This window comes from Macrotis lagotis, chromosome 7 (assembly GCF_037893015.1).
Source record: "Macrotis lagotis isolate mMagLag1 chromosome 7, bilby.v1.9.chrom.fasta, whole genome shotgun sequence".
Classification (NCBI taxonomy): domain Eukaryota; kingdom Metazoa; phylum Chordata; class Mammalia; order Peramelemorphia; family Peramelidae; genus Macrotis; species Macrotis lagotis.
The window spans coordinates 209,154,599-209,182,040 of NC_133664.1; the positions used below are offsets into that span (position 1 = coordinate 209,154,599).

At 40.5% G+C, this 27,442-nt stretch overlaps 2 protein-coding genes across 7 annotated transcripts; one reads left to right on the forward strand and one right to left on the reverse strand.

Moving 5' to 3' along the window:
• Nucleotides 1–327: 327 nt before the first annotated feature.
• RHNO1 (RAD9-HUS1-RAD1 interacting nuclear orphan 1) lies at nucleotides 328–4,035 on the reverse strand. Its single transcript, XM_074194659.1, has 2 exons — nucleotides 3,633–4,035; nucleotides 328–1,798 (listed from the first exon to the last, which is right to left on the reverse strand). Exons 1-2 carry the CDS (start codon nucleotides 3,798–3,800, stop codon nucleotides 1,226–1,228), a joined length of 741 nt encoding a protein of 246 aa, XP_074050760.1. The 5' UTR covers nucleotides 3,801–4,035; the 3' UTR covers nucleotides 328–1,225.
• Nucleotides 4,036–4,043: 8 nt separating this feature from the next.
• FOXM1 (forkhead box M1) lies at nucleotides 4,044–27,424 on the forward strand. Of its 6 annotated transcripts, none has more exons than XM_074194649.1 (9): nucleotides 4,046–4,475; nucleotides 7,335–7,886; nucleotides 8,497–8,648; nucleotides 17,823–18,014; nucleotides 20,145–20,273; nucleotides 20,803–20,847; nucleotides 21,521–21,593; nucleotides 21,973–22,148; nucleotides 25,327–27,424. In XM_074194649.1, exons 2-9 carry the CDS (start codon nucleotides 7,376–7,378, stop codon nucleotides 26,356–26,358), a joined length of 2,310 nt encoding a protein of 769 aa, XP_074050750.1. In that variant the 5' UTR covers nucleotides 4,046–4,475; nucleotides 7,335–7,375; the 3' UTR covers nucleotides 26,359–27,424. The 6 variants fall into 6 exon arrangements, with proteins under 6 accessions (XP_074050756.1, XP_074050750.1, XP_074050753.1 ...); XM_074194652.1 differs by having other exon boundaries at nucleotides 21,524–21,593; XM_074194650.1 differs by lacking the exon at nucleotides 4,046–4,475 and adding an exon at nucleotides 4,711–4,909.
• The last annotated feature ends 18 nt before the right edge of the window (nucleotides 27,425–27,442 follow it).

Consider the following 27,442-nt stretch of genomic DNA (forward strand, 5'->3'; position numbering starts at 1 on the left):
TCCTAACAGCAACATGGGGGCAATGATCAACCTTGATGGACTTGCTTGGTCCATCAGTGCAAGAACCAGGGACAATTTTGGACTGTCTGCAATGGAGGATGCCATCTATATCCAGATAAAGAGCCATGGAGTTTGAACAAAGTTCAAGGGCTATTCCCTTTAATTTAGGAGAAAAAAAACTGATATCTTATTGTCTGATCTTGTTATCTCTTAGACTTTTTGTCTCTTCCTTAAGAATATGAGTTTTCTCTCATCACACTCAGTTTGGATCAATGTACAACATGGAAACAAAGTAAAGACTGACAGATTGCTTTCCATGAGGGGGGTGAGGGAGGGAAGTAAGATTGTGGGGAAATTGTAAAACTCAAATAATATCTTTAATTAAAAAAAGGTGTAACTTAAAAATATGTAAGTAGATAAATGTTGAAAAACTTTCATGTAAGTGGAAATTTTTTTTTAAAAACTGAAAAAAAAGTAAAAAAGAATCTGAACTGCCTGGAAGACTGGTATTTGGCTATACGCTATTATTTAGCACTGTTATGTCTAGCAAGTATATTAGGCTTTCATAAATGCTTGTTCCTTTCCTTTCCACTTGATCAACATCTGTTCTCCCTCTGGTCATCTATAGAATTTCCTTTGTTCAGTCTTCTATCTCTAGCTCTCCAGTTTATCAGAACTACAAACTGGGACCTCTCCTGACCACCAAGGGACTTTCCTTTCTTCAGACACCTATAAGACCTAATGAGTTAAATATTTTGTTAAATATAAAATAGTGCTATACTACAGACAAAAAAAGGCAGCATTTGCTAACAGTTTTCTGCATTTATTTGTAAACATTTTTAATTTTTTCTAAAAGTTATCTTCCCATCCTTAAGTGCACATTTACAATTTGTTGAAAATATCATATGACCATTTTTCTTCTAACTGCTATGACTTACTTTAAAATAGCAGAAAGAAAAATACAAAAAGAATGGTCTGTGCATGCTTGCCACTAACTAGCAATATCAAAAAACATTAAGAAACTTCAACTTTCATTCACATGATGATTCTGGGGATTATGGTTCCCTACAAAAATCAACAATACTAAATACTTGAGTCTGTTGGTATGATCTCTTCAAGGGTCAGAAATTGGATCTAACAGCATTATAACCATCCATGGGACCATGTAAATTCCTATCCTGGATCCAAGTTATTGGTAAAAAGAGACCAGTGTTCCAGGTTCCACTCATGTCTTTACAAGAAACTGGCTCGTGCTCAATTTTCCCTTTTTCCTGAGGTAAGTAAGAAGTTGATTTCGTCGTCTCCAAGTTACCTTCAGCCCATATTTCTCCTCTGGTGTGTCTGCAACCAAAATAGGTCCAGAGTTCGGGCTCTCAGGAGGATCCATTAGGAGGGGGCAGCTCCTTTTCATTTGCTGTCTAGGGTCTGTGAGAGTATGCCCACTGTCCCTCATGGGGGACTTTTCTGGGGTCTGGATATCAGGTGGAATAAACATGTAACCTGAATTTTGAAGATCTTGAAAGGGCAATTCCCCACAGCTTTCAGGCCCGAATATAGGGATCAAGGACCTTCTGGCAGTGTCCTTTGAACACTTCGAAGAATGCTCTATAACTGGGAGATCGTCCAAAGTAGCTTCACTGGAAGAAGACACTGAACTCTCAAAAGACAGAGGTGGAAATCTATTCTTGGTTGCTTTTCGACTTAAGCCTCTTGCCAGATTCTGAAGACTGTAAGGCACGTGATGTTGTTTCTGGTTAACTGGCAACCAGCTCCCTGTATTCTCAAACTGAGGAGACACCTAAAAAACAAACAGAAACAATCAGCCCAGACCCACAAACACCTCTGGAAACTATTTTGTCTCCATTCAAGAAGCCACAGACATAATATTTAGAGTTTCCGAAGAGCCTAGCCACATTAAAATCAGTAGCATATTTAGCTCAGGTATGAGAACCAGACCTGGAGTCAGGAGTTTTGGGTTTGAAACTTGCTATAAAGCTATAGGACTTTTTATGAGAAAAACCCTTTATAATCTTTAAGGTACTATATATTTATGAGGTTTTTTAAGATACCCTATTATTATTAAAGATTATTAAGATACCCTATTTATTATTATTAAGATACCCTATTATTATTTAAGATACCCTATTCCTAAGAGTAAGGATTTTTGCTTTCCCAACAACCTCTAAACAAATCAGTTCTTAAAGCACCATTTAAGCAGAAGTTGAAGTCCAAAACTGGTCCTTAGCTCATACCTTCTACTTCTCACCACATAATCCAAAAATCTGAGCCAGAGTCTTTAGACTCCAGTTTAGACTGTCAAGTGTAGGGTGTTACTTTATAGCAAACTATAACGGTAAACAATGTACCTAGAGAAAAACATTTATTATCTGGGACAAATGAAAAATCCATTACCCTTCTTTATACCATATGGCTACTTTTATCATCAGATACTGCATTTTTAAGAGCGCTACTTGGGACTTTTTTCCTAATCCATGTCACTTTCCTACTCAGTCAACTCAAGCAACTCATTATTGCCTCTAAAGTAAAATATTAACTTGAGCTTTAAAACCATTCACAACCTGGCCCCAAACAATCTTTCCAGACTCAGTGAATATTCCCACAGTCCAGCCAAAAATGATCTTTTCTCCTTTCCTCACATCCTATTTCCATGCTTTTTACCAGTTGCCTCCATGCCTTGAATGTAATTTCTCTTATTTGCCTCTTATAATCACTTTTCAAATACAACTCAAAGCACCACCTTGTACATAGATTCCCCCCAAATGTTAATGCTTACAACATTTTGCTAATTTGTGTTTAAATACTCTGTAGTCAATATAAACATATATGTGTGAATACATATGTTCGGACAGATATGCACACATACATATATATATATATATATATATATATATATATATATATATATGTTTTCTTATCTTTTGATATATAAACCATTTCCCAAGTTGGAATTGTTTCATTAACTGTCATAAAGTTCTTGATAAAGGCCTAATGATTGACTAAACCAGTGGCTGGGAGAAACGGAAGAAGGTGGGTTTAAAGTGTTCTTGCAGTGATTGGAGATTGGATGGCTAATTAGGAAGGTAAAGTCTGGAGGCCAACTGTAACTGGGGACACTAAAGCAAAAGCACTTACTATTGAATCTTCAGACTGTTTAGTTGTTTTTTGGTTGTTTTTTTTTTTTTGCAAGGGGGAAGCAAAGTAGGCTCCGGGGGTCAAGAGATCTTCCAGCTACAGCATGAAGCCAGTGTCTCAAAATTCCTCATTGTAGTCATTGCTCTTTATAAAGAGTAGCAGGGGGAGGGAAGCAAGAATGGGAGGAAAAATTATAATACTCAAAATAAATAAAGGAGTAGCAGGGCAAAGTAAAGCCAGTTTGATGCCAACGGTTTCCCGCTTCGGACTGGCTTATTTCTGGATCAACTCCCCATCATCTAGCTCTCTCCTCAGTGAGGAATTTGAATAAGCGCATTTTTATAATTCGGGAAAAATGTTTTGGTGGCAATTTCAAGAGCCGGTATAGGGTGTGGGCTGGCAGCAGTTTGGAGGGGCAGGCGGCACGCTGCAGCCGTCTGGTCTCAGAAGCACCCGGCGTACGAGCTGGCCGGCCCTACCCAGGAAGCGACGGTCCGGCGGTCTACGGGTTTGGAGGGCACGAGCCTCGGGGGCGCCGCGGGCGGCGGGGGCGACCCGCAGGGGTGCTTGGGGCCCTCCCAGGGCCGCTCTCGGAAGGCCAGCTGCGATTTCCGGGACTGGGGTGGGCGTTTCTTCCTGGGAGGCATCAGCAGCGCAGGAGGGAAGGGCTGCGGACGGCCTCATGGCGCCCAGGGCGAGGAGGCAGGCGGCGAGGCTCACGCATCCCTGGAGGACGAGGAGAGGCCGCGCGCCGGCGGGCGGCCCGGCGGCCCGGCTGCTCGGCTGCTCAGCGCCGGGGGCCGCCGGCTGCAGGGGCGGGAGCGGCTGGAGGCGCCGGGGCAGAGGGCGGGGCTGGGGACGGTAACTTACACGGAGCGGGGGGGGGGGCAGAAAGCCCCGGAACGGAAGCCCGGACCAGGCCCCGGCCCCGGCGCCGGCGCCGCCTCCTGCCTCAGCCGCGCCTGGAAGTCCCCTCTCCCGTCGGCCCGCCTCCCCCACCCGGGAGACTTCGGCCCCTCCGCCCCGGGTCCCGGTCGCTGACTAGCCGGACCGAGTTCCGGCCCCGAACGCTTAAACGACGCTCGGCCCCCGATTGGTGGCGCCCGCGTCACGTGGCCGGCAACGCTCCGCCGGCGCCAATTTCAAACCGCGGAACAAACCGAAAGCCCCCTCACCCCTCCCCCCCCCCCCCCCCCCCCGCGGTCGGGGACGCGGCCGACCCGGCCCCCAGCGGCCCGGGGCCTGCTCCTGGACCCTGGCTCGGCCCGGCCCCCGGAGGCCCGGCCTGGGGCGGCGGTGGAGGCTGCAGCCGCCTTGCTGAGGTGAGAGGGCCTCGGGGGCGGCCGGGCTGGAGAGCGACCTCTGCGCCCGGAGGGGTGGGGGGCCCCGGGCCGGGAGGGCACCGGACTCCGCCGCCGCCCTCCACAGCGGGCCCCCGGGGACTCGGGCCGGGCCTCCCTCGGCGGCAGGCCCCGACCCCCGGGTCCTCCTCGGGGCGGCATCCGGCCGGAGCCCCGGCGTTTTAGGCCGCTCAGCCCCGGCGCTACGAAGCGCCACACTCCGCCGGGCCGGGAAGCCAGTTGTGCCAGCTCCCCTCCACCCCCGAGCCTTGTGAGCCGGGCCACGGAGGGGCAGCGGGGCCGGGCGAGCAGTGTCAGGAGCTGCCACCCGCTTCTGGGGAAGGACTCGCTCCATTTCTAGAAGTCGGCACTGAGGTTTGTCCTTCCTGTTTGAAGAAGACCGGGACAACACAGAGGTAATGATGCCGCCACAAGTTCATGAACTGGATTTGAGTGAGGGGGGGAAAGGGGAAAAGCAGGACCTGCTAGTTCTGGGTAGGGGGAGCCAGGAGACATGGAGAAAAGGGAAGCCGGAGAAACCAGAAAAGGTAAGGCCTTAGGTCCAGGAACTAACTCAAAGGAGGCCAGGCTCAGCTTATCAGAGGCCTAGGACGTCCAGAGTTGGGATTCCCCCAAATTGTCTAGTAGGGACTTAGGGAAAAGAATCCCTTTATTGTCAGCATGATAGCTCCTAATAAAATGACACACATTTGAGCTATGAGTCTTCTCAGATATGTATTTGAAGGTCCCAAGCCAAAAATTTGTTTTCTTCCCCTAATCTTCCCCACTTAACCCTAGCTTGGAGAAAGCATCAGAAACCTGATGGTGCAGTGGATAGAGTACTGACCTTGGAGGCAGGACTGGAGTTGGAATTCAGCTTGGGACACTTATATTTACTAGCCACGTGACTCGCGCAAGTCACTTAACCCTGATTGTCTCTCATCTGGTCACTGGGCCCAGGTGGCTCTGGAGGAGAAAGTGAGACGGGTCACTTAGCCCCCTCACTCAAATCCAATTCATGAACTTGTGGCATCATCACCTCTCTGTTGTCCTGGTCTTCTTCAAAAAGGAAGGACAAACATCAGTTCTGACCCTGCTACTAACTTTTAGAAATGGAGCAAGTCATTTCTCTATACCTTATTTTCCTCATTTAAATAAAATGAAGTTAATAGTTACCCTGCAGAGAGAGTTCTACAAATTAAATGAGGAAATAGACTGTTACTTTAAACAAAAATTGAAGCATAATTCGAATGTATATTACTAGCATTAGTTTACATTTATAGATTGAGAGCTGAAGGAACCTTAAGGATTAGCTTTCTCATTTTACAGATGAAGAACTGGAGGCTTAGATATTCTAATCAAAATATAACTGAAGCTCTGGATTTAGTTTTAAGTGCTGTATTTTAGGTAAAGGCATTGATAAGCTGCAGAGTATCCATTCCAAAGAGATGTTTAGTGAGCCAGAATGGTGAAGAATACTGAAATAATGAAATGATGCAACACAAGAAACAGTGAAGAACTGAGTATGATTAGTTGGGCAAATAAAGTCTGGATGACCTCTTTCCAGTATGTTATTAGATAAGGTAGGGATTGGTTTAGATGACCTCTGGGATCCCTTTCAACTAAATGACTTCCTCTGAAATTACAATTTTCCCAAGATGATATAATTAAGGAATAGCAGAAACAATTCAAATCCAAGTTGTCTGACTCCAAATCCATCATGTTTCTGTTGTGCCAGGCTACAATAAATTAAAATCTCTATTTTCTCTCCTCTTGATACTGTCTTGAGGCTGAAAATTTATTATAACCTCTTTAATATTTTCTATCCCTGGAATTATATCAAGAAAATGTTCTCACCAGAAGTAGCAAGGCAGGGGGGAGACAGTGCTGATTTTGGAATCAGGAAGATTTAAAGTTCATTGATTTTGCCAGTAAATGTGACTTGGTCATAGATAGAGATTAGGTTCCATTTTTCATTTCATTTCCTTCAGTGATCTGTTTCCTTACCATTAGACTGAATGTTTCTTGCAGACCAGGATTTTATCTTTTTTTTTTTCCTATCAGAAAATAATGTCTCAGACACTTAATAATTACCTAGCTGTGTGGCCTTGGGCAAGCCACTTAATCCCATTTGCCTTGCAAAAAAAAAAACCTAAAAAGAAAAGAAAATAATGGACATGCCCTTCAGTTTGTAGAGAAAGATTGAGATTTTTCTCTGCTAATTACCACAAAAATGAAAATTACATTTAATAGTAATTGTAAAATAAGGCATTAAATTCTATGGCAAAGTAAAACTCTGCTTAGATACAGAGTATAAACTTGAGGTCTTTAATTTGCCAATCAAATAAATATTAATATTGATGCCAGCTACACTTGGGAGCAAATATCTTTCAGAAACCAATTATTTCCTTTCTAACTACTCCATTTAATTAAACAAGATGATAAACTGATTTTTGCTTTGGTTATCATAGGGATCTATAATTTCAGTAGTTCAGAGAATTTCCAAATGAGGAAACCTTTATAATTTATAGCTTTATTGCCTAGAGCACTGAGAAACTAGGGGACTTATCCAGTATTTGTCAGAAGTGGGACTCAAACTCAGATCTTGGTGGGTTTTCTAGTTTGATCTTTGTATTCTCAGTATCTAGTGAAGTACCTTATACTAATGGTTGATTAATATTTTACTAAAATTGACTTCTGTTTAGGACTAATTTTTTTGTCATTGGATTCAATCTCTTTGGATTCATTCTGATTATCAAGATTTGATCCTGTGAAGAGGAACACCTTTCTCTACAAAATTCACAATTCATGTCAAACTATCTATCCTGTGTTCTTTAACAGGTTCTGTTCTTCTTTTCAATGGAGAGTGATTGCACAGATTCATGATGAAAACTAGCCCCCATCGGCCCCTGATTCTCAAGAGACGGAAACTCCCCCTTCCTATCCGTGATGCCACAGGTGAAGGAGCAAAGGAGGAACCCAAAGGGACTCCTGCTCAGAAGGAGACTGGCCAAATGCAGCCATCCAAGGAGGTGGCAGAACCTGATCTTCAGAAGTTTCCAACAGGTATTAAGATCATCAACCATCCCACCATGCCAAACACCCAAGTGGTAGCAGTTCCCACCAACACAGATATACAAAGCATCATTGCAGCTCTAACCGCCAAAGGGAAAGAGAGTGGTAGCAGTGGGCCCAACAAATTCATCCTTATCAGCAGTGGACGGGCCCCTACCAATCCTCCAGGATCTCAACCTCCAAATCAAGGAGATGAAGTAGCCAAGAGAGCTGAAGTGGTTACTGAAAGCATGGGACCAAAACCTACGACTAGAGATGTGACCCTACCCAGATCCCTAGGAGCCCATTCCAGCCGGGGATGGGAGCTGGAGGGCTGTGGTATGTGATCTTTAAAGCAAATTGGTGGGGAGGCTTGGTGTACATTATAGAAAACTTTATTAGATGAATTAAAACCATGGTGACAATTTTTTTTTTACATTTCATTTACTATATGTTTAATGCCTCGGATGCATTACATCTAGCCCCAAACTAATAGAAATTAATCTATTCTTGGTCTTGAAACCTTAGTTCTTAGCAGCTTAGCAATTTGTTCTGAGATCGAGATTAAAATTCACCATTTCCATATCCCTTCTTAATTTGATAATTATTTCTTCAGTTGGACCTTCTAAGAGGATAAGATTAATCTTTAGTTTATGGTGAAATGGCTTATCTTGAGTGAATGACTTTTTTTGATAAAATTAAATTATCTAGGTTTCAGAACCTTTGAAGATCGGGGTGGCTTGAGTTAAAATCCAAGTTGAATTGTACTTCTGAAAATCTAGAATGAAGCAAAGCAATTGAAGACCATCTTAGATAAAGATTCCCTGTTTCCAAAATATTGTATACTGTGGGAATGTTACTTAACTATTTATTTGGACATTGGGGAAACCTATCTGTTGGAACAACTGGCAAGGAGTTAAGGAGTATCCTTAATTCATTTCTTCAACAGCTGGAAGTGAGGCAGCAGGATGCCTTCTGGATGATAGTCTGACCAATATTCACTGGTTAGGAAAGATGAGTTCTGATGGATTGGGTTCCTGCAGCATCAAGCAAGAGATAGAGGAGAAAGAGAATCGTCATCTGGAGCAAAGTCAAGTCAAGGTGAGTTTTCTTAGAATAATGTGGCCGGAATCATTTTCTCAAGAAAGGAAAATGACTTAATAGTCAATTGTAGCAGAATGTCCTGGTTCCAGTTCAGTTTCCACTGTAAGGATGTATAACTATAGGCAGTTCCCTTTCCTCTGAGACTTTTTCCCTTTCGTGCATGAAATGGGATGACTGTTCATAAATATTGCTGTGGTATGAATCATTGAATTGGAAGGAACTTAAGAAGATTTCTGTTCCAGTGATCCATCTGTCCAGTGCATGAGTCCTGTCTAAAATATCTTCAGTCATTGAATTATTCAATATCTGAACTTTTCCTTAGAAAGGGAAATTCACAACTTCATAAGACAGGGCATTCAAAGGCATCCCCCATTCTGTTAGCAGTCAAGGTTCAAAGTTTCATTCACCTATGCCTCTTTCCTCTCATTTACCCTACTATGTCCAGTCAGTTGTCCAATCTTAGCAATTACTGTTTCATTATCTCTCACATGTCCCCTTCTCTACACTGATGCCAGGACCATTTCAGTCCAGGCCCTCATTACCTCTCCCCTTTCCAACATATCTGCCAAAGCAATATTTCTAAAGGTCTAATCAGATCCCTCCAGTTGAAGAAACTTCAGTGACACACTACTGCTTTTAAGAAAAACATACTTCTCTGTGCCAATTAAAACTCTTCAGCCTCCCCTTATAGGCTGATGATAAATTGTGTATGCCCCACTTACACCCACTATAGTACAACTAAACTGATCTGCATGTTATTCTCTGTCAACATCTCGAAGTCTCACGACTCCAAACAAGCTTTGCAGTGTTGGAATACTTTCTCCTCACCTCTGTCTTTTGGTCCCATCAAGGCTCAGCTTAAACACCATTTCTTTTAAGAGAACTTTCCTTATTCCTCCAGTTTTTAATAACCTCCTTGCCAAATCCCTATATGTTTATTATGAATATGATCTTTATTTTTACTTGTTAGTGAACAGATGGCAGGGACCTTCTCACTTTTGTAGAGTTCCCAGCACATACTAGGTACTTGTTGATATATTGATTCTATTTTTAAATACCTGCAATTGTTAGGAAATTTTCTCTTCTACCAAAGCTGAAATCTGCCACTTGTTATTTCAACAAAACAAGTCTTTCTGGTGGTTTGTTTGTTTGTTTGTTTTTAAAGAAAAGCCGGTATAACACATTTTGTCACAACAAAACTTGAAATTCATGTGATTGGAGGGAGAGTAGGTGGTAACAGTTTCTCTTACTAAATCAGTACACAGGACAGTGAAAGAGAGATGGAGACATGGAGAGGTAAAATGGGAGAGGGAGTTAGCAGTAGAAGAGCTGAGATATTGAAGCTCTGCTGTCTTTTTTTTGTGGAGAATATGCACTGATTTGTTGTGAGAATTGAAATGATGACTGAACTTTCATTGTATTGAATATTTTAACTTAATTTTTTTATTCTGAACTTAAGAAATAAAATAAGCATTTTTGTAACAAAGTAGAATAGAAAAATAGGATTGCACTTGAAACTTCAGGTCTATTGTGCACCTTTCAAATATGCAACAAAGTTACCATGTATCTTTTTTTCACCTCCCCCTTTTCCCTTACCTTTACCCTAGAGATGGCTGCCATTAGATACAAATGTCTTTGTGTGTTGTGTGTGTGTGTGTGTGTGTGTGTGTGTGTGTGTGTGTGTGTGTGTGTGTGATTTCATTATCTGGATGCAAACAGCATTTTCCTTCATAGGATCTCTGCAGTTAAATTTGGTTATTTCTAATATAATGACTTGGTCACTCAAAGTTCTTAAAACAATTGATGTTATCATGTACAATATTCTCTTGTTCTGCTCATTTCACTCTTCATTATTTTGTACAGGCCTCCAGGCTTTCTAAAATCATTGAACTTATCCCCCCCTTTTTTTTTAGATTTTTTTTTGCAAGGCAAATGGGGTTAAGTGACTTGCCCAAGGCCACGCAGCTAGGTAATTATTAAGTGTTTGAGACTAGATTTGAACCCAGGTACTCCTGACTCCAGGGCCAGTGCTTTATCCACTGTGCCACCTAGCTGCCCTGAACTTAACCCTTCTTATAGCAGAGTAATATAGTAGTGCATCTCGAACAAAAACTGTAATATGTTTAGTCATTCCTCAATTGATGATCATCGCCAGAATTTTCAGTTTTTTGCCATCCCAAAGCTGTTATAAATATTTTAGAACATAGAGGTTCTTTTTCCTTTTTTCCCCTAATCATCTTGGGAAATAGACCTAGTGTTACTGTTGGGTAAAAGGTATATGCAGTTTAATAAATCACACTCCAAAATGGTTGGATCAGCTTACAGATCTACCAACAATGAATCAGTGTCCCAATTTTTCCACATCACTTCCAACATTTGTTACATTCCCCTTCTATCATTTTAGCCAATCTGATAGGTGTAAAATGATATCTTAATTTCTCTAACCAACAATATTTCTCAGGGCAGCTAGGTGTCACACCAGCCTTGGAGTCAGGAGGACCTGAGTTCAAATCCAGCCTCAGAAACTGAATGCTTGCCTGGTTGTGTGATCTTGGGCAAGTCACTTAACCCCATTGCCTTAAATAAAATTTTTAAAATAGTAATAGTTCTTTTATCAATAATAATTTAGAGCATTTTTTCATATGAATATAATTGTTTTGATTTCTTCATTGGAAAACTGCCTGTTCCTATTCTTTGACCATTTGTCATTTAATTGTTGGGGTAGAGCCCACATACAATAACCATGTACCTGTGAAATAAAACTTATCTGTCTCTTATCACCCTAAGGAGTGAGTCATAGTGAAACTTTTTCAGTATTTGACCTCTAGCTCATCTCATGTATCCCAGACTGCTTCAATATGATCCATATTCTTTGAATTTTCTTTTAAATCTCCCTTTGGATCTAGGTTGATACAAAGGTCATTTTGACCTTATCTTGGTAAATGGTGTAAAGTATTGGTCTATGTCCAATTTTTGCCAAACTGCTTTCTAGGTTTCTCAACAATTATTACCAAATAATGAATTCTTATCTCCAAAAAGTCTTTATACTTGTCAAACCCTAGATTACTGTAATTGTTTCCTGCTGTGAATTATAAGTCTACTCTGTTTCACTGTTCTACTTTTTATCTTAGCCAGTAGAAATTTTTTTTTGAGGATTTGTTTGTTTTTAGGTTTTTGCAAGGCAATGGGGTTAAGTGGCTTGCCCAAGGCCACACAGCTAGGTAATTATTAAGTATCTGAAACTGTATTTGAACTCAGGTACTCCTGACTCCAGGGCCAGTGTTCTATCCACTGCACCACCTAGCTGCCCCAGCCAGTAGCAAATTTGATCATTACTACCTTATAATAAAATTGAAAAGGGGGTACTGTTAAACCTCCTTCATTTACATTTTTAATTAATTCCTCTGATATTCTTGACCTTTTGTTCTTCTAATGTTGAATATTTCTACATTCCTTCAATATAACAATCAATTCTAATTTTTATGGTTTAGGTGATTGTGAAACCTAATAACTACCATCCTTAAAGGATGGGGGGGGGGAAGTCAGACATCAGTAAATAGGCCTAAATCCCCCCCATTGTCCTGTGAGATAAAACATCAAATAGCCTGTCCAATGTGGCACTGGAAAGATCTGTTTTTTAAAGGTAGAGGTTAAGATTAAGAGGAAAGGAAGGTTTCATAAGTCCTTAGAATGTAGTATAACGAAAGAACACTGGAATAAGTGCAAAGACAAAATTAAAAATTAGTTCTTGCCTTTCAGGAGCTCCTACCTGGAAGGATATAATATTTAACCAGAAAAATTAAATTCACTATGATCTGAGTCAGGATGTAGCTCTTAACAATTCAGTGGATCTGGAAAGATTTCCTATTGGAGGTAATACCTGAGTTGAACTTGGAAAGAGCTAAGAATTCTAAGAGGAGTCGGTGCTGATAAAGAATATTCCATTTTCTACTTGTTGGTTCTAATTCTGTACTTTGGAGCAACAAATAGTAAATGGAATCTTTCTTTGGCATGACAGCCCATCATATATTCAAAATGTCTTGGTAGTAGATATCTTGAAAATGCTGGAACACAGACTCAGACAGCTGAGCATATGGGCACTCTTAACATGTAAGGTAAGTTCTCCTTGCTGAATGCTAGTGTTCTGGCTCTCAGTCTTTATATTGCATGGTTTCTTTTATCTTTACTGCTCTAGTTGCCTCATGTCTCAAACTCTGGTCTGACCAGAGCCAAGTACCATAGATATAATTCCCTATCTTTCAGATACTTACACTTTAAAATGCAGCTTCAGATCACATAAGCTTTTGTTGCCTGCCTTTTATTCAACTGGTTCTTTTTTTTTCACAATGTGCCTTAGGTGAGGCAGTCAGGTGGTGAAGTGTTTGGGAAGGCCTGCGTTCAAATCCAATCTCAGACACTAGCTATGTGAATAAATTACTTAACCTCTGCCTCAGTTTCCTCATTTATAATATAAGGATAATACTAGCACCTACATTGCTGGGTTGTTGTGACTCAAATGAGATAATATAGTTGCACCATGTTTAGCACAGTGACTAAGAATATTAGCTCTTATCATATCTTTCTCATTCAGTAATTGTGCACCTCACTTTTGGAACCCTGGTGCAATACTTTAACATTTATTCCTATTAAATTTCATCCTGAAGAGAGTTAGTCCACTAATCCAGAATGTCAGGATCTTTTTAGTTCCTGATTCAATTGTCTGACACATTTACCATCTTCTCTTAGCAACATTTGGTCTGCAAATTACTATACAGATAACATCTTTATTTTTAATCAGAATATTTAATAGGATAAATACTTGTGGAATTCCAGTAGATACACTGTTCAGGTTGATATTATTCCAGTAAATAAAACCCTACATCTGACTTCATACAATTGTGAATACAGCTGACTGCACTATTTTATAGGCCATATTCCAAATAGCCCATAAAATTCTCTTGAAAGCCTTGATATATGCTATGTACAATGTATCAGCAGCATCTTCATGATTTAGAAGTTTGAAAGCTTTGCCCAAAATAAAAATATTCTTAATCCATATAAATTCATAGTAACCACAGCTTTCCTCTTTTGAATTCTCATAGGCCATTTTGTTGTAAGAAACCACTTTTGTGCTGTTCTTAAACCCAAAGTACCTTTTTTAACTGTTCATCATCAATGATTCTACATTCATTCCTAAATTCTTCAATATATTGGAATTTCATTATTTTTATTTTTATTTGTTTGGTTTTTGCAAGACGATGGAGTTAAGTGACTTGCTTTCCCAAGGTCCCATAGATAAGTAGAGATTAAAGATCTGAGGTTGGATTTGAACCCAGGTCCCCCTGATTCCAGGGCCAGCATTCTGTCCACTGCACCACGTAGCCACCCTCAATGATGATTTAGTCTTTTTTTTTAATTAAAGATGTTATTTATTTTGAGTTTTGCAATTTCCCCCCATCTTACTTCCTTCCCCCCCACAGAAAGCAATCTGTCAGTCTTTACATTGTTTCCATGTTGTACATTGATCCAAATTGAATGTGATGAGAGAGAAATCATATCCTTAAGGAAGAAACATAAAGTATAAGAGATAACAAGATCAGACAATAAGATATCAGGGTTTTTTCCCTAAATTAAAGGGAATCGTCCTTGAACTTTGTTCAAACTCCACAGTTCTTTATCCATATACAGATGGTATATTCTCCATTGCAGAGAGCCCAAAATTGTCCCTGATTGTTGCACTGATGGAATGAGCAATTCCATCAAGGTTGATCATTACCCCCATGTTGCTGTTAAGGTGTACAGTGTTTTTCTGATTCTGCTCATCTCACTCAGCATCAGTTCATGCAAATCCCTCCAGGCTTCCCTGAATTCCCATCCCTCCTGGTTTCTAATAGGACAATAGTGTTCCATGATATACATATACCACAGTTTGCTAAGCCATTCCGCAGCTGAAGGACATTCACTTCAATTTCCAATTCTTTTCCACCACAAACAGGGCTGCTATGAATATTTTTGTACAAGTTATGTTTCTACCCTTTTTCATCATTTCTTGAGGGTATAGACCCAGTAATGGTATTGCTGGATCAAAGGGTATACACATTTTTGTTGCCCTTTGGGTGTAGATCCAAATTGCTCTCCAGAAAGGTTGGATGAGTTCACAGTTCCACCAACAATGTAATAGTGTCCCAGATTTCCCGCAACCCTTCCAACAATGATCATCATCATCCTTTCTGGTCATATTGGCCAATCTGAGAGGTGTGAGGTGGTACCTCAGAGAAGCTTTAATTTGCATTTCTCTAATAAGTAATGATTCAGAGCAATTTTTCATTTGACAGTGGATTGCTTTAATCTCCTCATCTGTAAATTGCCTTTGCATATCCTTTGACCATTTGTAAACTGGGGAATGAATCTTGGTTACAGTGGTTTTATCTGTGTGAAAGCTTTTTTTTTAGATTTTTGCAAGGCAATGGGGTTAAGTGGCTTGCCCAAGCAAAAGCCTTTTAAGTTAATATAATCAAAAGATGATTTAGTCCTTAGGGTTTGCCATCTTAAGTATCTTGGTTTTCATTTTCCTGATAAGTTTTTTTTCCCATTGCCATTGATTTTTCTTCCTCGTGTCACCTGTTAAATCTTATTTCCCTAAACCCTGGTCTTGTTCCTTATATGTTTATCTTTTTGCTTTCAACCTAACATTTTTGTTGTCCGTGATATTATTGTAGGACTCAATTCAGGTTGAATTGTAATCTAAAATACTTAACAAAATATGACTTCCTTTTGTTTTAATTCTTTTGCCTACTTCTGGGGCCATCTCATCTATATTCTTTTAAAATCTGATCTCATTGGGGCAGCTAGGTGGCACAGTAGATAGAGCACCAGCCCTGGAGTCAGGAGTACCTGAGTTCAAATCTGGCCTCGGACACTTAATAATTACCTAGCTGTGTGGCCTTGGGTAAGCTACTTAACCCCATTTGCCTTGCAAAAAACCTCAAAAAAAAAAAACAAAATCTGATCTCATTACTGAGTTATCTCTCCATATTAATTTCTTTAGATTGCAATATATTCATCAGAATCGAATATATTTTTATCATCAGAATTTTGTTTTTCCATTTCTTTTGAGTTCTGAAATCTTTCTTCCCTTTTCTCTAAATTCATGGTTCTCATATATTAGATATGTTCAAGGGTTCTCTTATAATAACATCTAAAATTACATAATTCTTTTTTAATGTCTTTTATTATGTCTTCACTCTTTTTAAGACCCCAACAAAATAAACCACTGGTCAAAAAAATATGCATAATTTAGCAAAAGAAATTTCCACATTGGTCAAGTCCAAAAAAGTTTCTGCATTTTAAATCCATCATTTCTCTAGCAGGAGGTAGGTGGCATAATTCATCTTCAGCACTCTCCACTCGTGGTTTATTATCATATTAATCCTAGTTTTAAAGTTTTCCAAAGTTATCTCTATAATGTCATTGTATAAGTTGTTCTAAGTGCACATTTTACACTGTATTGGTTCAGAGGGTTTTTTCACAGTATATAATTGTCCATTTTGTCATTTTTTTGTGCTATTACATTCATGTACCACAATTCTTTAATCATGGAGTTTCTTATTGTTTAAAATCAGGTCTAAAATAATGGAATTATGATGTACTTTCCTTTTGTTATTTCTTCAGCCTTTGGGAGGTCATAGGGTTTCAGATTTAGAACTGGAGGGGACCTTTTAGATCATCTAGTTTCAACTATCTCATTTTACAGGTGAGGAAACTGAGACATAAGGAGATTAAGTGACTTCTCTAAGATCCTTCAGGTAAATCGTGATAGATCTAGGATTTGACTCTGGGTCTTCTGACTCCTAATCTGGCATTCTTTTCTCTGTACCATGGTTTTCCCCCAGTGAAAATAAAAATTGTCCCCACAACAGTGAAGAATTTATCAGCTTCTCAACTTTTAGTAAAATCTTTCAACATATGTCTGACCTATTGGAGTGGACCATTTGTTATTAAATTTTATCTTTCTGCTTGATTTGTATTTTTTATATTTACTCAGTTTGTGGTTTGAATTAAAAATTTATTAGCTACTTTATCCACCTGGCTTACTGGACTGCAGTATCATTTCTGTGATGGAGAATTCATTCTTCTATACTACATAGCATTTTCCACTCCAATATGAATCCTAATTTAATAATAAAACATCTCAAACTTAATCTCTCTAGTATTTCAAAAATATATGATTTTGTCTCTTAGTAATTGAACTTTGTGAATTGAGGTGTCCAAAAAGTCAATCACTCTGTAGGCAATTTACTGATGAGCTTTTTGAAAATCTGTAGGTTGATTTTCAGACAAAAGACCTGCAGTCATCACTGAGACTTTTCTTAAAACCTGACTGTGTTGGAAGGAATTATCAGAGCTTACATTCTATAAATAACTTCATACAACTATAATGTTATCAGTAGGACTTCTGTCATTTCTGGAACATTCTGGAACCCAAGTATATAAATTCATTAGCATACTGGCAGAGTGGGAAGGGAATGAATATTTTCTCTGTGGGACAGCATTTGGGGCTTTGCTGCCTCATCAAAAAATGCTTTATTACTTTGTTGTCAAAAAAATCCCTTTTGGTTGACATATATTATATTCAACTTTACCATCTTTTAAACAACCAACCAAACATTAGATTTTTACATATAGGTTATACATACATATATGCTTATGTAATGGTTTTATTATTTAGGAATAGAATGTTTTACTGTATTTCATCATATTTAGAGTAAAACATTATTTAGAATAAAAATGTGTAAAAACTGTTGCCAAAAGATATACACACAGATACACACTAGAAAAAATAGTGGTAGAAAAATGAATCATATATGAATTAAATCCTTCCCATTATTGTCTTTGAAGTCAGAGGAACTGATTCTGTAATCTCAGCCTTGCAATTTACTGTTTGGGTGACCTTAGACAAGTTACTTAACCTCTGATCCTAAGAATAATCCAGACTGATTTAAGTAGGAACTAAATTTCTCATAATCCCATAAGATGGCTGTGAATATGTTTCCTCAAGAATCATCCCTGGGCAAAAGGGTTTTTGCAAGAGATGGGCAATTTGATGACTGGTTCCTTTCCTCTTTTTTCTTTGTTGTCCTTCTCTTCTTTTGACTCTCTTGCTGTTCTCAGGTGGAAGAACCCCCGGTTGCATCAACTTCCTGGCAGGATTCTGTATCGGAAAGACCACCTTATTCCTACATGGCCATGATCCAGTTTGCCATAAATAGCACTGAGCAGAAATGCATGACCTTGAAAGACATCTATACCTGGATTGAGGATCACTTTCCCTATTTTAAACACATCGCCAAACCGGGCTGGAAGGTCTCTATAATGTCTCTATAACAACCAGGGTCCAGGTGACCAAATCCCCACTGTCTGTTATCATGGAAGAACAATTGAAAGCGGAAGAGACTAGACCTAAAAATAGATGCATCTAAAATTTGGGCATATAAACATACTTCCAATTACCTAGGCAAAATAGCTGAAAAATTATCTGTTATCCTACATAAAATACCATACTTTATTGTTCAGTTCAGCTTAGAGGGTAGTTCAGAATCCCATTTTGCCCCTGCTCAGTAGAAAGTACTCTTAATGTTGTCTAGATGTTATGATTTACTGTAGAACTTGCGTATTTTAGATGACTGAATTTCATACCTGTTGATGGTCTCTTGAACATCTTCCAAGTTTCCAAAGCTCCTAGTAACACTTTCAGAATCAATATAGATTAAGATGTTTCATGTAATCCAGCTATTTGAGTTGGAGTAAGGAAGTCTGCAGTGGCTGAGGAATTCCCTTGTAGGATGGGCAGTACCCAGGCTCCAACCCCTCAGGAAAGAGGGCAATGGCAGGGAATAAGACGTGGGGCGATTGCTGACCTCTGGTTTGATGGAGAATACTCGGGCCCTGCTCTGGAGCATCTCCCATGCAGGGAGCTCTGTCCTGGCACCTCTAGGAGGGTACAAGGCAGTGTAAGAATAGACACCTACATCTATCCTCTCCTCAAGGCACTAGATGGTGGCAAGCTGAGGAGAAAAGGACCTGACTATTCATCAGCCTCCACTCTCATTGACCTGAGATCTCTTGAATGAGTCCTTCTGGGTGCTACTTGCATTGGTAAACTGGAGGCCTCCCTCTTATACATGATGCTCTGCTTGTTCTCTCAATCTCTTGTCTCTAGTTCTTGCCACACAAATCTCTCTTTTCTGGTCAACTCACTGCACAAGCTGTTGTTCACCACGTTGTTACTGCTTGGTTTTTATGTGTATAAGGACTGATTCCCATTTTACACGTGACTTTTATACATGTGTGAGGCACACAGTCTTATTACAGTTCAGTCAGTCAGCAAATATTTGGGATCTACTGTGTGACAGGAGTTAATGCTTGGATCTGGGTAGGCAGAAACTTAAATGAAATAGTTCCTGCCCTAAATGAATTTACATTCTAGGAGAGAAATTACATGTGCACATATAGCGTATCCCCAAAGTCTTAGTATACCTTTAAGCTCTGGAACCTTAATAGCATAATGTGGCCTCCCTAAAATTTAGCTTTAAACTGACAAGACTACACTAAAACTTTGGGGATATCTTATACAAGTAAATACAAAATAAATAGGATAATTTGGGGAGGGAGGGCACTAGCAACTGGGGGAATAAAGAAAACCATTTAGAAGGTAGCACTTGGGTTGAACCTTGAAGGAAACTAGCTATGATGCATTCATTGAAAAAAGTAAAACTAGCTGAGGTGTGATGAATAAAAAAATTTTGGGTCCTAAGGTTCCAGTTCCAACTCTTTTATTTACTTCTGTGGTTTTTGACACATCATTTCAGCCTTGATTTCTTCATCTGTGAAATGAAGGGATTGGACTAGATAATTCCTATGGCCCCTTCCAACTTTCAAGTGCTATGACCTTTTTTGTTTGGACTTATAATTTCACTACTGCAGGGAAGCTTACTCAATAATTCTGCCACTTAGAATCTTGGAGAGTTGCCTGGGGCTGAGCCATTAGGTGATTTTATTGTCAGACTACTTCCCCACACTATCTCTTGACTTTCGAACTATGATTCTCAAGTCTTAACCTATAACTTTCTAGTACTTGACTAATTTCTACACAGACTTTTTTTTTTGATAATTATTGCCTCACTCTAAAACTCCCTAACTACTACTTAGACTCATCTCTCTTGATCACTAACCTAAAAACTGGGAGTAAATCATTAATCTTTTTCCTGCTTGAGTACCTTGGGATCATAGCTGAACCTGGAAACATTTCAGTGGAATTTTAGAATTAGACATGTAGTTAGCAATGGATGCCATAGAATTGGATAGAGCTCCCGAAGAAGCTTATTATGAAGAATAAAATGAAATAGGTAGTTGGGTAATTGGGTACCATCATCTGATGAGAATCCAAAGTTGTGTTTCCAAAACTGAAACCAGAATATCTTCATTTCATTTCAGAATTCCATCCGCCACAATCTTTCTCTACATGACATGTTTGTTCGGAAGACATCTGCCAATGGCAAGGTATCCTTTTGGACCATTCACCCCGATGCCAATCGCTATTTGACACTGGACCAAGTGTTTAAGGTGAGCATCCTTAGCTAACAGATGCAATTGGGGGATTATTTTTAGGTTCAGAAATCCCTTCAGAATTGAGGGTATTGAGGGTGACAATACCCATGAGGGAGTAAGATCATTTTGTTCTTTTATCCATCAGACATTTACAGAGAACATATATTAGGTACAGTTAAAAAAAATAGTGAATAAAGTTTGGGAAAATAGGAGTAAGGGGGGAGGAATCTAGCAAAACATTTTAGAGGTAACCAAAAAAAAGACAAAAATTCGGGTTTTTTACATTTTAAACTGGAGACCTAAGATCTAATCCATAATGTGTTAACTCTAAGGGGTTGTTTGATGAAAGGAACAGTTGTTTCAGTGTTAATATTCCTGATGGGGTTGTTACTCCCATTCTCTCATACCTAAAACCCTTCAAGGAGTATTTTATGAAAGTATTTTTCAGTTTGTCAGGTTTATGTTTCTTCCCATACTGGTAAAATTGCCCAAATTGGTTGGTAACTTCAATCTTATTTCTTTCCCAATGCCTTGCTGCCTCCAGCCACTGGACCCAGGGTCTCCAACATCGTCTGAGCACTTGGAATCAGTAAGATTCTCTCTCTCCAGCTCGGGGCTTGGCCTTGCTCTCCTTTTGCTGCTCAGCATGACTTCAGTGGATAGGGACAAGATGTTCAAGGAAAATCAGGCAATCCCAGAGCCATGTGATTGCTGGCCCTAGACACAGACTACTCCAAGGCTATCTTAGACATGGGAGGACTGAGCTGCTTCATTAATACTGTCTCACCTCTCTCAGAAGCATACCTCTTTAGGGATCACAGCTACTTCCCTTTCCCTTCCCACAGGCAACAGAAAGGTGTTCAACAGAGTGCAGCATGACAGGAGAACAGTGCCACAGACTTGGCATGGAATAGCAGCAGTGTAAATGACAGAAGTCTTGCCAGCAGCTATTTTTCACCCACATTTCTCTTTCTTTGCTCTTCTTTTCCACTTATTTAGCCCAACAGTCTAGCTCCCCAGGGGAGACACCATGGGTATGGTTGGGGGCACTGTTCTGGCTTACCATGCTGCTCACCCTTCCCACAGACAGGCCATGGAGACAAGACCCATGGCAATCCCCTTGGATCAGCTTTTTTTTTTCTTTATGGCTATCAGGTGGCAGAGAGACAGCACTGTTCCAGAGCAGAGCAGCTGGTGGGGTTTGCTTCTCATCTCCTACACCTTTCTAAACTAGACTTCTTTCTTTTCTCTTTTTTGGCAAGCAGCAACAGAAACGGCCCATCCCTGACCTCCACAGAAACCTGGGCATCAAAGCTGAGCTCCCCTTGAGTGCACGTAAGTATGTGGGAAGAGCTAAGTTTAGCTTTTGTTTAGAAGCAAATATAAAAGAAGTCAAGACTCTTAAGTTCTCAGCTTCTATCCTTGGGAATAGGATCTTGGATTGAGAAAGGGGAAGAAGGGGATGACTAGGTGGTGCAGTGAGTAGAATATCAGCCCTGGAGTCAGGAGTCCCTGAGTTAAAATCCAGCCTCAGACACTTAATAATTACCTAGCTGTGTGGTCTCAGGCAAGCCACTTAACACCATTGCCTTGCTAAAAAAAAAACCCAAAACAAAAGAGAGAGAGAGAGAGAGAGAGAGAGAGAGAGAGAGAGAGAGAGAGAAAGGGGAGGAAGTCTGGCCTCCAGTGCTCTTGACCTCATCTTCTCTCTCAGGACGGAAGATGAAGCCACTACTACCAAGGGTCAACTCATATCTAGTACCAATCCAGTTCCCAGTGAACCAATCCCTGGTGTTGCAGCCTTCGGTGAAGGTGCCATTACCCCTGGCTGCCTCTCTCATGAGTTCAGAGCTTGTCCGTCATAGCAAGCGGGTACGCATTGCCCCTAAGGTGAGTAGTGTTCTTTCTCCTGAGAAGGTACTCATCTAGTCAGTCAACAGATATTTATATACAAGGTCATTATGCTAGGTTCTCTTTTAGCATGAATGTGATCTGATCCCTCTCCTTGGGACAATAAAATATTTATGAAAAGGTTACATTCTGGACTATATTAAGTTCCATAAAAAGAGATGGGAGGAAGTGCTTTGTCAAGGGAAATAGATTAGGGTGAAAAGGGAGATTGGGGATCATTTTGTAGGTCCTCAAATATGTTAAGTATTTTGAACTAATTTTGTTGACAGTAGAGAGCCATCAAAAATTCTAGCAAGAGATTAAAACTATACTTTAGAAAGGATCTGGTAGTGGTCTGTAGGTTAGATTAGAGAGGATAGAAACCAGAAGTGGGGAAACAGTTAACATTATTGTTGTAGAAGTTTGGGACTTGATAACTTAATAAAGACTTGAAAATGAGAGAGCAGTTGTGGTGGAAAAGAGTAGACAAATGCAAAAAAAAATTTCCAAAGCAAATCAAAAGGAATTATTTGTTATGGGGGCACAAGAGAGAGGTCTGTTTTAAGGGGAAATGGTAGTACTGTTACTAAAAATAAGAGTTTTTAGGGAAATGTGAGCTTTGTCTAGCACAGATTAAGTTGATTCTGGAAGAGATATCCAGGTAACATATTTCAAAAGGGATTAGAAAAGTTGGCTTGGAATTTAAGATCAAAATTAGGGCTAATGATTAAGATTTGGCAATCAACTACCAGAAGTAATTAGCTAAGTAGATGAGATTACCAAGAGAATTTTAAAAGACAAGAAGAGATTCGATGAAAGAATCTTAGAGAAGTTGGGAAAAGAAAACAACAGCCAACAAAGAAGAAATCCTGATCAACCAGAGGAATACAAGAAGAACTAGAAAAGAACTATGACACAAGAAAGAGGAGGAGAGAGTTTCAGGAAGATGGTAACTGAGAAGAGGGACTTGGGCAACAAATTAGATTGATTTCATGCCTAGCTGTGTGGCCTTGGGCAAGCCACTTAACCCCATTTGCCTTGCAAAAACCTTAAAAGGAATGAGGAGTGTCTGTTCTCTGCCATTGACCCAAGTCCCCAGTAATTGTAGATTGATTTCATTAAGCAATCTTCATCCAGTGAGTAAATGATAGTAGAAATGAGGGGGAGGGGGCAAGGTGAAAATGAAACACTGTATTTGCGGTCATTTCATCAGGTGGTTTGGAGAAGTTAAAAAAGCATTAATAAAACTGATTACAGAAAAAGGCCATGAATTGAGTCATTAGGAGGTTGTGGGAAAACTTTGAAACAGCAGTTTCAGGAGGGATATAGAAGCAGAGGTCACAAAATGAAAGATTAAAGGGTGAAAACATATTGAGCATCGTTTTTATGCAAGGCATCACACTAGGCTCTAGTTTTGAAACAAAACCATCCAATAAGCATATATTAGGCACTTCCTACTTGCCAGGCATTGATGCTGAGATTATAAAGGCAAAAGACAGTCCCTATCCTTGAACTCACAATCTATTTGAGGACAAGATAAATAAATCAACAGACTTAAGAAGGATTGGGAAAGGCTTCCTATGCAAGGTGGGATTTTAGCTGGCATTTCTTAAGGATGCCATGAGGAGGAAAGGGACAATTCCAGATATGGAAGACAGTGTGAAAATGCCCAGAGACTCAAGAGTATCTTATTTGAGCACATAGCAGAGTTGTAAGGTAAGAGGAGAGGGCCAGGTTATTATGAAGGGCTTTGAATATCTAGCAAGATTTTATATTTGATCCTGGAGGTGATAGCCACTGTAATTAATTGAGGTGGTTGAGGAGGAGGGGTGACATGGTTGGACTTATACCTTAGGGAAGATCACTTTGGAAACTGAAGGAGAGAATGGATAGGAGTGGGGAGAGATTTATCTCAGGCCATTTGCAATTGTTCATCTTCACCAAGATTCTGGCAGTATCAGAGAAAAGAAGGGGTTATATGTGAGAGATGAAGGTGAAAATGACAGGTCTTGGCAAGGGATTAGATATGGAGGACTTGAAGATGATATAAGGGTTTTGAGTCTATGGAGTTGACAGGATGGCAGTGCCCTCAGCAATAATACAGAACTGAGGAAGGAGGCTGGTGTGATAAAGGAATAAAGAAGAGTGCAGAATTGAACAGGTTCTCCAAGGGTTCAAGTTGGGAGAAGGAAGAGAGTGTGACTAGTAAAGGGTTTATAGCAAGGAACAAAACTGAAGGGTTGGGATTGGAGGTTACAGTATTGATGAAGAATAGGGTTTAGTAAAGGAAAGCAGAGAAAGATGGAAACCAGTGAATTGGGATCAGATAAGAGAATTTCAGAATTCATGAACCTGGTGGTGGTGGCGGCACTTGTGAGTGAAGGCAAGATCAAGGTTGTGACCATCTGCATGGGGCTGGGGTAAAGTAGGTTGTAGGCAATGAATAAGTTGAGGAACTGGGAAGTTAAAGAGTTTTTGAAGGAGTATCAGTATGTATATTGAAGTTCTTTAGTATGGAGGACTGGAGTTTGGGAGGAAAGATTGTGTATTCATTGAGGAAGGGAAAGGAAATGACCTGGGGGACTATAATCAGCAGATAACCAGGATAGTTAACATTTGTATCATACTTTAAGATTTACAGTGTGATTTTCACTGTCTCATTAGATACTCAAAATAATCCTTTGAAGTTGATCCTACCTTAGATATAATACTACTTTGGATATTATTATATTGACTTAATTGGTGAGGAAAATTGCGGCCTGGAGAGCCAAAGTGACTTGCTCCAAATCACAGGGAAGTGAATAGCAAAGCTAGGATAGCAAAAAAATAATAACAAATCAGGGAATTGGACTATACCTCCAAAGTCCGTTTTCCAAGTCTGCCATTCTATGATACTATGAAATCTTTTCATCTGGAGAAAAATTTTCAAAATGATATCACAAACGTAAATGTGGGTTTTACCTTGGGGAACATAGAAAATTTAAATTGTGGGAGAAGTGATTTAACTTAGGCAAAAACAAAAAACCAACTTCTCAATCAGAAAACTGTTAGATCCTGAGTTAGGAGAAGGTAACCATAGTTAGTGAACTCTCCTAATAACAGTCTAGGGCAATTAAAGTCAGAAGTTTGAATATGATCACAGACATCACCTCCCATCATTTTTGTGCTCTACTTTCAGGTGCTTCTAGCTGAGGAGGGACTTTCTCCCTTTTCCTCTTCTGGATCATTAAAAGAAGAACAAACCCTACCTGGGGAAGGGCTATCTCCTTTGTTTCGGGCTCAGTCCATCAAAGAAGAAGATCTCCAGCCCATGGAAGAACTTTCCCAGTTTGCAAGACCCATAAAAGTGGAAAGCCCACCACTGGAAGAGTGGCCCTCACCTTTTCCAGTGGTCAAGGAAGAAGTACCACACCCTTGGCAGGACCCTTCCCTTCTTCCTGCCTCTAGACCCAAGAAGACCTTCACAGGACTCAAGTCCCCACCACGAGGTGTCTCTGACATGCTCATAATCAAGCGGAGGGAAAGGAGAGAGATGAGCCGATCCAGAAGGAAACAGCACCTTATCCCTCCTTGCTTAGAAGAGCCAGAACTATTGTTCCCAGAAATCCCTGGACCCTCCAGACAAAATACAGATTTCCCTTTCCTCCCAGAAGCATCAGAGCCCATCTCCCAACTCAGCCACTCTCAAGATGGAGGTCCTTTTAAAACACCAGTCAAGGAGATGTTATGCAAGCTACCCATTTCCTCCACACCCAGCAAAGCTGTTCTACCTATGACCCCAGACCCATGGAGGCTTACACCCCCAAATAAGGAAGCAGAGCTTGATTTCAGCCCCGTGCGTACCCCCCAGGGATCTTTTACCCTGCTGCCAGATTCCATGGGACTGCTAGATCTCAGCACTATCCCCCTGAAAAATGTTCCTCTCTTTGAGTCACCTCATGAGCTTCTTAATCCAGAGTCACTTGACCTGGTCTCTGACCCTTTCAATAGCTCTCCCACCCCAGATCCTGAAGCTCCCAAGCCTGGATCCCCTGAGGTGCATGTCTCCAGCCTTTCTGCTAACCGTTCACTAACTGAAGGTCTGGTTCTGGACACAATGAATGATAGCCTCAGCAAGATCCTGTTGGATATCAGTTTTCCTGGCTTAGAGGAAGATCCCCTGGGCCCTGACAATATTAGTTGGTCTCAGTTTATCCCTGAGTTATGGTAGAACCCAGCATTCCCCATTAGTCCACTGGTTCAGATTTGACAAGTAGCTGGGTGGTCTAACGGTTAGACCACTTCCCAACCTCTGTGAAGGCAGCTGGACTGCCAATAGCTGGTGAACCTGTCTTGTTTCTCTTCTGTTTCTCCCAGTTAGGTCAAGGTAGCTAGTCATGTTCTAGCTGTCTCCTGATCCCGGCTGACTACCAGTTAGTCTCCTGATGGCTGGTCTTTGCCTATCCTGGAGATCCCTCAAGAATATCTGGCTTTATTACCTCCATCACCAGCCTGACTTTGTCCTCAGGTACTAATGGGTGGAAACAGCTGTACAAAGGCTAAAAAACTAGTGGAGAAGCTTCTTTCCTCATCTTTTCTCCTCTCTGTGGCCCTCTGGGGCCAGGTGGTCATTGTAAATAGTGTATATTCTCCAAATTATTCTCTAATTATTAACATAACTATTTCCTTAGATCAATATTGTGGGGGGGAGTTGCCAGTGAGGGTGGGTAGGTGATGCAGATTTTTGTTGGGGTTTTTTTTCCATGAATTGCTTTTGGTCTTCTCTGGGAGACAAGAGTGTCAGGTTCATGGCTCAAGGATTTTTCTGGGTCAGCAATGCACTTCTCAAAGTTTTTTAGCCCACTATGCATTCAGGATGTTTTCCCTACACTGGATTCCCACATAACTTTCCTGTTGAGGATTGGGGGGTTCTTAGTGGGACAAAGGAGAACCATCACACTGCTACAGATTCTCAGCCATTGGAATGGGATCAGTTCCCCAAAGCTGAATGGGGAGAGGTATCAGGCTACTAGAGTATTTCTTCTAGGATTCCAGATTTTGTCAGGCAGTCCTGAGAAGGGATAATTTGACCAGAGAATGGAGGAGACTGGAAGTGGGGAGGGTGGAATGGTGATCATAAGGTCACATTACTTATACTGATCCCCTCCATTTGCCCTTCAACTTTTATAACCAACCCACCCCATAAGCCAAAGTTTCATCATTTATATATTAGACCAGAGCCTTAGACACACAAAATTGTAATTACCTGCTCAATAAAGGCCAGGGTGGAGATGTTGGATTTTGTTATCTGTTAT